The sequence below is a fragment of the Nanorana parkeri genome, unplaced genomic scaffold (assembly GCF_000935625.1).
Source record: "Nanorana parkeri isolate BGI_ZX_2015 unplaced genomic scaffold, ASM93562v1 scaffold645, whole genome shotgun sequence".
Taxonomy (NCBI): domain Eukaryota; kingdom Metazoa; phylum Chordata; class Amphibia; order Anura; family Dicroglossidae; genus Nanorana; species Nanorana parkeri.
In genome coordinates, this window is record NW_017306913.1 from 184121 (window position 1) to 196542 (window position 12422).

General features: G+C 45.9%; 1 protein-coding gene across 1 annotated transcript in view; it reads right to left on the reverse strand.

Moving 5' to 3' along the window:
* KIF5B (kinesin family member 5B) overlaps window positions 1-11873 on the reverse strand; it is a 60163-nt gene extending 48290 nt beyond the window's left edge. The window contains exon 1 of the mRNA XM_018563254.1: window positions 11518-11873. Coding sequence (XP_018418756.1) covers window positions 11518-11643 — 126 coding nt within the window. The 5' untranslated portion in view covers window positions 11644-11873. The remainder of the gene's footprint in view (window positions 1-11517) is intronic.
* Between the last annotated feature and the right edge of the window lie 549 nt (window positions 11874-12422).

Below are 12422 nucleotides of genomic sequence, written 5' to 3' on the forward strand. Positions count from 1 at the left end.
GCTGCCAAAGGCAGCTGAGTGAATAACCCAGCCGAAGTAAAGTAAGCCGAACTACGTTTAGCTATTCACTTCTGGCTTGTACGGCTGATTTCAGATATACATTGGCTGAAATCAGCTGTACATTGGCTGGCTTTGGCTGCACTTCGGTCAGCCGAAACATGCTCTGCATGTTCGGCTGAGCCAAAGTGTAGAAGGACTTCGGCTCAGCCAATCCAAAATCTCCTAGCCTAAATGCTGCTGTATAAGGGATTGCATGAGGCTGATGCTAAGTCAAATTCAGGTACTTACAAGAATTTAAAAAAAAAAAAAAAAAAAGCCACTTGTCCAAGGACTAAAGCACGGGCCCATCTACTACTTGTCCCTCATGACAATGTACTTGTCATGATGCAAAATTTTATTTTTCCCAAAACCTTACTTAAGTGCTTCTCATTGGTCAGCACGATCCCAAATTACTTGGGAAAGTGAACTTACCCTTTATTGCATGTGTGTGTTAGAGAGCGCTGCTGCCTGGCCAGTACAATATGGCACACAGTGGAATAGGGGCAGCACTCAGCACACAGCCCTATGCGCGTGTTCATTTGCATGCAGATGGCAGCGGGGTTGCTGTTAATTTATTTTATTATTTTTTACTTTTTAATGGTTTTAATTGTTTTTTAAAACTTTTATTTTTTCTTCACTTAACTTTATTGCTATCACACAGGGGCTAACAAGTCCCTATGTAATAGCGTTTGGAGTTGACAGGCTCTACTTTATGGAACCTGTCGCCTCCAATACATAAGATCGAGCTCAGCATTGCGCTAAATCTTCTGCTTAACTCCACTTGTGACAGCTGACACAGGAAGGCTGCGAGTACAACAACTCCTGCGACACGGATCTCAGAGCAGATCGGACGTTCTCCGGTCTGCACCCCCCTCTCCTGAAATGAATGCCGTGGTCCCAGATCCCCCAGAAGAGCGGGGGATCCCAAAAACCACGGCAGGGAGGGGGATGTGGCGGACGCACGAACAAAGAGGCTGCTATACAAGTGATCTGGGAGGCTGTACAGCCGCCTGGATCACTTGCACAAAACGAGAGCTGGCTTACCCCACTCTACATTTAGCCCTGCTTGCCTGAAGCAGGGCTAAACGTAGAAAAGAAACACCGACCTGGCGACCGGAACTGCATATCCAGGGCGTCGGGCTATAGGAATTCTGCCCCACTGTGGGATATACATGACCCGGATGAATGAGAGCCTTCACAGACCTATTGGGTAAAAGTTACCCTCTTGACAGGGCCACTTTAATACAATGTACTTTTGTAGCTCAAGAGTGATCAAAAAAGAGAAATAATTACGCTGAGTGAGCCAATAGAGGGGGTAGAGCTGGAACCAGGACACACTGCTAATGCACTAATAGTATTAGGATTTAGCTAGTTAGGAGATACTAGTAGTATTTAACTGGCGGGGTTGCCATTTGTCTTGAGTTTGGCTACAACATTTCCCTGTTTGATTGCATTATACCTTTGAAGTCCAAACACAAACTATGGCCAGCATTTCCTCAAGAGCCTGCATACCCTTAGCATGACACTTTTAAAATAGAATCTTGCTCTTAAGCCTCTACTTATATGTAGCCCACAGCAGAAAAATGTTGGACTGCACCATGATATTTTGTTATAAGTAGGTGAGCTCTCATAGAAACAAAGTCATCACAATCTCAGGGAACACATTAGGCACATCTCCTCCTCTCATGTAACTGTCATGGTGGATCGGAGTCAGTGGACCACAAGCCAAACTACATGCCAAACTTGTCGGCACACATCAAAATGTATAAAAATATACACTAGCAAATAAAAGTTTGGAATCATTAAGAAATGTCATGCAATTTAATGTATTAAGAGAGGTTCAGAGGTTATTTCTCCAGATTCCTACATGCTTGAATCTCAAATTATGTGTACTCATTCCTTTTACCAGCTCTCGTCTGGCTGGTCACATGACACAGGGGTTTTTTTTCTCACCTTTTCTACAGCACTTGGTAGTTTAATATGGAAAGTAGTGCCAACATTAGGACATTGGCGGTATTCTCTGCAGCACTGTAATACGAGTCTGGTGCAACCCCCCCCCCAAATGGTGTGTCCATGACTCCCGGGGGTCACAGCTAGAATACTGCATGAAGCTGGGCCTCATTTAACTCAGGAGAACCAAGGCAGCACCAGGGAATGGAAACTCTTTGGGGACAGGACCATTTAGAAGCAAAGTATTGCAACGAAATTGCTACTTTTTCTCCCCTCAAAACTTCTTGGCTAACCATTAATTTAAAAATGTGTAAATAGGCATTAAGTAATATAGATTGCAGAAAATTTTAGGTTTCAGCAATACCCTTTAGGCTAGGTTCCCACCTGCACGACACCCAGGACGCACGCCCCGGGATCGCGTGGTCCTGCACACTGCATGCATCAATTGCCGCGCGGCCCCATTGATCTCAATGGGGTGACATCGGCACGGCAATCGCAGAAAAAAAAAAAGGTACATGTACCTTTTCTCTGCAATACACGATGTGCGGCTGTTTTTTCTAGTTCGGAAGCACGTGCAGAATCGCGGCAGGAAACCGCACGATCCGCCCGGCGCAACTGGGGGCCCTTAGAAAATAAAGGCACTCGCAGCGCGATCAGTTCACAACTTGGCGACGCCTGCCGCGCAGAATCGTGCACGATTTGCCTAGGTGTGAACCTAGCCTCATTGGCTAACTTAAGTTATTAAGGTCTGGCAGGTGCATTACCGTACTATTCATTTAAATGGCACCACAACACATCAGCTGACAGGCCTGCATCTGCAACCCAAGGCGCAACACACACTTGTAAATCGTCACTCTGCTGGTTGCCAGTTACTAGCATTTCAATAGCTAATTTTCTTGCTTAAAAACAGCTAAAACAACTTTCTCAAGACATGTCAGTCCATTGTTTTGCAATAAAAGGTTATCCCATACATGAGATGACCAACACTAGTCATACAAAGGGGTCCAGCAATCTCTGGAGAAAAGGGCAGATTGAGTCCAACCAAGAAAGAAAATCAAGGGGAAGGACCAGATGTACAGCAGAATCTACATCTGGCACCTAACGTTTGGGGTTTTCTCTAGTTGTTAATGGAGCTGGTTCCTAAAAGAAATCCTGCTGGCTCCTGGATTGGACAGATTGGCTCCTGAATTCCATTATAATTTGTACACCCCTATCCAAGTGCTGCAAGAAGGGTTACAATACGCTGTGCTGGCATCACATTGGAGAGACGGAACCGCTTCTCTCACACACAAGCAGGGGGTCTCCGGCAGTCCGATACTCTCCCCAACCAATAGCATCTCAGCAAGCTACAGCAATGTAGATGAATCATGTCAGCTAACTGGCATTTCTGTTTCTCTGAGACTTTCACCTTCATATCATATCTCCACAGAATCATTTTCTCATGGCTGAGGGGACAACATTGTTTGGAATGGCCAATATGTTGTCACAAACCCACAGAAGCATGATGTTGTGTGTATATACATGTATTGTATTACATACCAGCTAAAAGACATCGCGCTACTTTCTGATGGCCGTTTGTGGAAATGCCTCCTCTTTGCTGCTCGCCGGCCACTGCATATGCCACAGTTCTGTGTGTGTGGAATAGCTGCAATTCTGTAGTCCTCAAGATAGGTGGAAACAATGTAATTGATCATTTCCTGTGTTGCAATCTTATTAGCTGACAAGACTTCAATTGACACTATACTCAAGAGATAAATCTTACAAATGCATTCAAGTACCTTAACTATTAACACAGAAATGTATCTTATTTGTGTATCACTCGGCTGTAGACCCTCAAATCATCTCTGAATTGGTGCTGACTCTGTCCTTCCTTCTGGAGGGTGGCTACTTTTGTTCCCCATGGTCCCTGTGTGTGTTGTAAAGTAGTCACCGCTCCAAGCTCACTTCTGTGATGGACTACAATCTCAATACAAAATTAGTAAACTAAATGTGAGATTGTAGTCCATCCCAGGAGTGAGCTTGGAGCGGTGACTACTTTACAACACACACAGGAACCATGAGGAACAAAAGTACCCCCCCCCTCCAAAAGGAAGGACAGAGATGATTTGAGGATCTACAGCTGAATGATACACAATTAAAATTAATTGTTAAAGCAGACACTCAAATCAAATTCTACCAATGCATCCCTGTATGTATGATGATCAATAATAACATGGACATGTCAGGTGTAAAATGCTGTGATTGCAAAATACTTACACTTGCAGAGCATTCATTTCCTGCTTTGAAAGGGCAAATTACTTAAGTTTGACAACGCAATGCACACTGGGATTTCCTTGTCCTCAGCAGAGCATTGCTGGGAAATCTCATCTGTAATCTCCTGAGATCTAAAGGAAAGGCATTTTCCTCCCCTGAGATGATGTGCATGGTAACATGTTCTGGTCACATGTCTAGTCACATGTGCCAGAAATCCAGGAAGTAAAAGGAGAGCTAGTAATCTGCCCCTAATAAACATGGCCACTGTGAGAAGACTGGGGAAGAAAAAAGAGAAATAAGGAATGCAAAGAATACAAAGCCGGCAGTTATCTAGAAGTATGTGTTTGTAGATTTGTATTACTAAATATTTCAAAAGGTGTTTTTGTTATTTTAAAGATATGGGTACAGGTCCGCTTTAATAGTTAAGGTATTTGAATGTATTAAGATCTGACTCCTGAGTTTAGAGTCACATTTAGGCAAGACCAATGTATTTTTCTTCACCCATTGAACAGAACGCCAGTAATGGTATATTTAACAGACCACAAGGGCTCAGATAACACAAGTTTGTTGTCAGAGTTTCCATTCACCTTTCTCCTTGGGATAGAGGAAAACGTCAGCAACGGCAGCCTCCCATTTCTCCCAGTACTGGTTTCCTTTAAACCGTCACCTCCAGCACCACAATGACTAATAGACGGTCCGCAGAGTAGAAGGATTTTTGATGAGCGACTCTACAAGAACCAGCAAGACGATGAGTGGGATGACTAACAAAGCACACCCAGCTCCCACAACTCACCACCATCCAGCCCAACTGTGCAATGAAATATACAGAGGAGTATTAAATCCCACAGGTGACACCGGCTATTCACAGCCTCAAACAACAACAATGAAGTCATCTATCAAGCTCCTCAAAGGAGAGCACGCCGCTACGCCAGACAGGCCCCATTTAAAGGCTTGGCAACATGAAATGAAATCTTTTAGATTTTACAGGTAAAGCAATTATTAAAAGGATTACAGATCCGCCGTGCAGACTAAAGCGGGTTCGGGACGCGTCCTGCGAGCAGCGATTGTGGACGGTTTCCTGGATGAACGCGGCACGCATTTGTTACACGTCACAGATGTAAAATGGACGAGAGATTTCACAGAAGTTTTTATTAGAAGATACAGATTTCCACTACAAAAGCTTAAATGCAAGAACATCTGGACTCAGCAGGCCCAGACTCCCGCGCCTATGCCAGATCAGGCGCAATCTGTTCCTCCTAAGAGCAGGCAGACAATCTGCTTTATGGGGGAAGATGAAGAATTTGTCTGCTGAGTGAGGAGAAACGCACTTCTTTTGTTTTCATGGGATCAAATGCAAGATATAAAAGTCCATGATTATTTAGGCCCAGGATAAAGAACAAAAAAATAAATGTAGCTGTATATCCTCCCTATTCCTGCATCATATCCGTTCTCTCCAATAACGCCACCTATAGAGGAATACATCAGATCCCAGCAAAAATACATTATAGTATAATGTACTATTGCTGCGATTTGCTGCATTCCGCTATAGCTGCTGGTATTCTGCACTGTGCCGCTTTATAATGTACTATATTGCACACCACACTTTTTTTTTTTACTTCCACCGCTCCAAGCTTGCTCCCGTGATGGACTACAATCTCAATACAAACTAGTAGTCCATCACTGGAGACTTTTTTTTTTTAAATCCGATTAATCGAACTTAATAATCGGCTAACTAATCGATTATGAAAATAATCGTTAGCTGCAGCTCTATATACAGCTAGATTTCTTTCTCTGAGCCCGTGAGTTACATGAGAGGAACCACTCAATACCCCTATCCACGCTCAAAACACGTAGATGAGGGAATCTCCCGATAGCTACTGTATTCAGACAGTGGGCACCTGCGACTGTCTGAATATCCGAAAATCAAATGCATCTGACTGGACAACAATTTTCTGTCCTAAGCCGCTGGATTTTGCAATCAAAATATGTCGAGCCAGGTGGTGGTGCCAGGGCTACCAGCACATCGAATTTCTGCTTATTCAGTAGGAATTGGCCAAACATTTAGGCGTGTAGCCAACTTAAGTGACCTTAAGCCAGAGCTGAACAAATCAACAGATCAAATGTCTGCTTATTCAGTAGGAATTGGCCAAAAATTGAGCCGTCTATTGTCAACTTAAGTGGCCAGGGCTCGACCAATCCCAGGAGCAAGGTAGCCACGGCTCCTTAAAAGTTACAGCAGGCACCCAACGTTTGAGGGTTTCTCTAGCTGTTGGCAACCGAACTGGCTCCTGGACTGGACAGACTGCCTCCTGAATTCCATATTTTTTTTTCCACCCCTGCCTTAAAGCTTTTTCTGCAGGTAGAACTAAAAGTAATCTACCAAATTCCTCCATCTACCCTAAACGGCATTGATGGAGGAATCCACCCACCAGCCTACTGTATTCCGACAGCCGTCACCCACTGCTTGTTGAATACTAGCGACTGCATTTGAATGAGAAATTGACTTTTGTCACGCCAGCAGGGCCACCTACTGTTAGCATTTCGGCTGATATTCTAACAGTACATATTTGTAAAGTGAACCTGTCACCACAGGGCAATACAGTGGGAGAAGCAAGTATTCCACACACACTTACAAGCAGCAGCATTTCAAGACACGGGCCCACCAGAAAGACAAGTATAGGGCCTCTGTTCATACACGGTTAGGCTTTTGCTGCAAGTGACCGAGTCACTGCCATTGAAGCATATCAAACCCCAAGAACACATCGCTTCTCATCTTCTGCCTAACAGAGAGGATGGATCTCAGACATTTACTGCAAGAGATCATTTAATACTATTTGCTAAATGATTGCGTCTGGCAACATTGTTACATGCAAATGCTTTATATAGAAGGTCAGTTGCAGACGACAGGCAGGTGATCCACAAAGAACATAAGATAATAAGGCTATTGGCTTCCATTCAAATCAAGTGTTGCAAGGGGGTTTAAAAGGACAACTATGAGGTGAGTGATTTTCACTCACCCTCATAGTTCGAGCCGACACGTGACGATTAAACTGTCACACGCCGGCTCCAATATATCGGGAAGTGAGCGAACGCATACCGTCGCTCGCTCACTTCTCGATCATCTCCCTGCAGAGAGCGATGACTGTCAATCATGGCTCCCTGCAGGGATTCCTCCCCGCTCCGATCCTCCAACGCTGACTGGAGGAACGGACGGGGATGGGGCGGGTACAGCTGGCTATGCCTCTAGATAGGCAGAGCCCGCTGTCACTCACGCAGCTGGGTAGATCCAGACAGTATTGTCGAGATCCATCCCGTTTGCAGCTGTAGCTCGCGATATACTGAGCTTTGGTCAAATAGAAAGTCCGACCGCCCTCCTGACTGAGAAGCCCCATATAATGTGGGGGGGGTGCTGAAGTGGCCACGGATGGCGCCGCCAAATATTTACAAAACAGAAAAAATGGTCACCAGCACTCCAAGTTTTCTTCAAAACAAAATACTTTTTTTCATTCTTGCAGGTCATATCACCATGTGTGGCAACGTTTCGGAACCTGTCAAGTCTCTTCATCAGGCAAAAGTCATTTTTGTTTGCCTGATGAAGAGTCCGGCAGGTTCCGAAACGTTGCCACACATGGTGATATGACCTGCAAGAATGAATAAAAGGATTTTGTTTTGTAGAAAACTTGGAGTGATACTGAGCTTTGGGTCACAGGAGGTTAGTATATGTCCTCCCGTGACCCTAAAGAGAACTGTGGGGAAAACACTTACCTCATAGTTCCCCTTTTAGGCCCAAGCACAACACAGAAGGTGTCAGACAGTGGAGGTGAGTGCAGTGCGTGGCCACTCGGGACTCCCCCCCTCCCCAAACTTTGAGTTGTTGGTGGCCCTGTCAGAACCCCCTAGCTCAACAGCAGTTGCTTTTTCATTCAACTTTTGTTGAAGGAGCCGAGTGGAAAATTATCAGCTGACCAGTGACTTCTGTCAATCAGATGCAGGTCCCACCACTGCTGAATACAATGGCTGGCGGAAAAGATTCCTTCATCTGCGCTGATAGGGAAATCAACAGATTTTTCTCATTAATCCTAATGGAGCTTCAGGAGAGATCTTAAAGTGACACTGAACTCAGGAGTTACACCTTAATAATAAACTCAAGTACCTGAACTATTATTTGGGTCACAGGAGGTTAGTATATGTCTCGGCTGTAGTTCCTCAAATTATCTCTGAATTGGTGCTGACACTGTCCTTCCTTCTGGAGGGTGACTACTTTTGTTCCCCATGGTCTCTGAGTGTAGTGTAAAGTAGTCACCACTCCAAGCTCACTCCCGTGATTGACTACAATCTCAATACAAATGAGTAAACTAAACGTGAGATTGTAGTCCATCACGGGAGTGAGCTTGGAGTGGTGACTACTTTACACTACACTCAGAGACCATGGGGAACAAAAGTAGTCACCCTCCAGAAGGAAGGACAGTGTCAGCACCAATTCAGAGATGATTTGAGGAACTACGGCCGAGTGATACACAAATAAGACACATTATGGTTAATATATAAAAAGGTACTTGGATGCATTTTTAAGATTTAACTCCTGAGTTTAATGTCACTTTAAGATGTATGGTTATTTTAAGTGTGGTGGAGTGAGGAAAGGCACTGCAGGATGTTTCCACCTAATATGTGATCAATGGGATACGTAGTCTCATTGGACACAGATTCACTACAATACATTGCAATTTATTTAAGTGGATATATTTCTGTGTAATTATTTGTTATTTTGTGTTGTCACTTACGCTGCACATCAGTTATATCTTGGTGTCTTTTTTATGCAATATGCCGATAGCTTAAGATTTCTAGTCTGCATCGTTATTGTAGTTCTGTTTGGTAAGGCGAGGTATTCAAGTGTTGGATCTTTTTTCTTTGATAACATTAGCATAGAAGGTATTTTTATTCTTAGAAACAATAAAGAAACGTTTTGCCTGACAATAGAAAATTCATAACGTCAGGACCCAGCGGCTTTGACTACACTACTATTTGGACTCATCAGCACTGTAAATAACAATGATAAACTAAAAAACACCCACCCACCAAAAAGCATCCATTCTACAGAACAAGAGCAATACTTCTATCTATTCAGGAAAATAAAAACACACATTATTATGCATTCTCTGAAAGGTTACCATCTTAATTGGCCTGATTTTATAGGGTGAAGGACGGAGCTTCTGAGCCAAGACTCATCCTACTAACAATACAAGATACACAAACTCAGCAAAAAGAACGGCCTCTGAGTTGGCAGTAATGAAGCACAAGATATACACCCATGAGCATAGACCTGGCAATTCTGGATATGTATTAGGGCCCACTTCCGATTTCCTGACCATCAGAATACAGAAAGTACAGCCACCTTAAAATGAACGTCTCCTGCACAAGATCCCATGAATCTCAGCTTTCCTTCACAACATACATATCTGCTTAAATATTGCACTCCAAAGTACAACTAGTCTTCATTAACAGACACCAGACCACAGAGAAAATGATATACATCTTGGGAGAAGCAAATCAATAGACCGACGGAAACTTGTTACAGGTGACTACACGCTACATCGTAAACCATCCACCAGAACCATGTCAGATATGATAAAATATTACATGGCCCTCTTTGGGGAACAAAGGTACAAAAATACAACCACAACGGTAACAACTACTATTCTAGTTAAACCAATCTTAGCGACAGGGCCCTACCCCGCCCACCGGCAACAGGGCCCTTCTTCCGACCCCCGGCGACAGGGCCCTACTCCGCCCAACGGCGACAGGGCCCTTCTTCCGACCCCCGGCGACAGGGCCCTTCTTCCGACCCCCGGCGACAGGGCCCTTCTTCCGACCCCCGGCGACAGGGCCCTACTCTGGGGCATTGCTCTTATTGATCACTGATGCTGGGGTATTTTCTACTCCTGCTGGCCACAGTACAGCCTAAGGTCTGAAGGACAGTGACCTGCCCCTCTGTTATTTCTAAGGTATAGTAATCTTAATGTCAACTATACCAAATTGCAACTCTGATACAGTCTGGGATAGGCCCTAGAAAACTACAGAGCTGCCAAAAGTAACAGCTATTCAGTATAAGAGAACACAGAGCACAGACACAAGTCCTTCATCTTGGCAGGAAGTCAGAAGCACCAGACAACATTAGAATTGGGGCCCGCTTGTTGTGGCTGGTACCCCTGGTGCACTGCCAACTGTGGCATCAAAAAAAGACTGGCAGAACTTACAAAATGGCAACAACAACTGTCATAGCACGGGTGACATAAGATGTGACTGGCAAAGCTCCCCAGTCACAGCCCAAATAGAGAAATATTCAATTAGAACAATTCAACCTAGAAAATCCAAAGGGGCATTCCCCAAGTTTATTTGTTCTAATTGAATATTTAGAACAGAGAACCCGTGGTATCAATTCATAAAAATACTGCAACTACACCAGTCTTCACACCGAACTGCCATTTCACCTGCCCTAAAACTCAATAAAAGCCAGGGCAGAGGGACAGCAGGTGCCCCCCAGGGACAGGGATGGCAAGTGCCCCCCAAGGACAAGGACGGCAAGTGGCCACAAGGACAGCAGGTAAACCCAGGGACGGCAGGTACCCCCAGGGACAAGGATGACAGGTACCCCTCAGGGACAAGGGGGGCATGGAGGGCAGGTACCCCCCCCAGGACAAAGGGACAGGGACGGCAGGTACCCCCCAGGGACAAAGGGACAGGGACGGCAGGTACCCCCCAGGGACAAGGGGACAGGGACGGCAGGTACCCCCCCAGGGACATGGGGACAGCAGGTACCCCCCAGGGACATGGGGACAGCAGGTACCCCCCAGGGTCAGAGGATAGGAGGGAGGCCCTGATATGGCTGGCAGGAACCCCAGTGCCCGGGGACAGGAAGGGCGGGTATCCCACTGCCAGTGTGACGGGGTGGTTGGTACCCCAGTCCTCAGGGGACAAGAATGGCAGTTACCCCAGTACCCGGAGGAGAGGGATGACAAGTAAACCACAAGGGTGGCAGGGGGATGGCAGGTACCCCAGTGTCAGAAAATATGAGGGAGGCCCGGATATGGCTGGCAGGAACCCCAGTGCCTGGGGGACAGGAAGGGCGGGTATCCCACTGCCAGTGTGACGGGGTGGTAGGTACCCCAGAGTGTCAGAGCACAGAAGGGAGGTGCAGCCATGACTGACAGGGCACAGTGACACTTGTCAGTCAGCAGACACGAGGCTGGATTTCCGGTGCCCCTCACCCACACTCACCGAGATCACCACAGTGTCCTCTGTCTGGAACTTGGCCACATACTTGTCCCCTCTCACCACCTCCGAATCATTCAGAGGCCTGAAGCGGCACATCACTTTGATGCTGCACTCCGCCGGGTCGGCCATCTTGCTCGCTCTCTCGCCCCTTCGGTGTGACCGGCAACAATCAGGCTGCTGGCGGCGGCCGGGGAATCTTTACAGCACAGTGAATGGACGAGCACCGGCGCCGCTAATCTCAGTGGGCGGAGGGATGCAGCTCACTTCCCATCCAATATGGCAGCCATGGCGGAGGCCGGCGATGACGAACCCCGCTCCTCCTCTCCTGGCGGCGCTGGAGTTGCGATGACGTCACCTCACCCGCAAGCGGAACTCCCTCAGCTCACAGCGCATGCGCAAAACCTTCAGCGCTCGCCAGCCTGAAAGGAGCGGAGACTCTAAATCTGCCACGCCTAGAGGTGGAAATACCAACCATAATATGTCTCTGATACAGAACGTCCGCTGTCACATACAGGCGCCATTTTTCTGAAGACTGAGAATTTTTCCCCCAAACGTTTCTGAGACAACATGTAATACGTTGCAGCTTACCAGCCCTTAAATGTGGTGGTCGCATTAGTTTTCATTTTCCAAGCTATTTTTCCTTTATTTTTAGTGGTTGATCTGCCCAGTTACACACTTCCTCTCCCATGGTGACAACGCATCCTGTATTAGGGCGACAGAAACAAGATAGGACTACAGAACCCATCACTTTCTCATATTATACATACCGTAGAAGAGTGCAGTTAATTAGTCCTAAGTCATACCTGGGGACACTGCGACTGATAACTGTCAGGACAGAAAAATATATGCTTACTTGATTTCTATCAGGTATGTTTTGTAACGTAATAACCAGACATAACAAAACACTT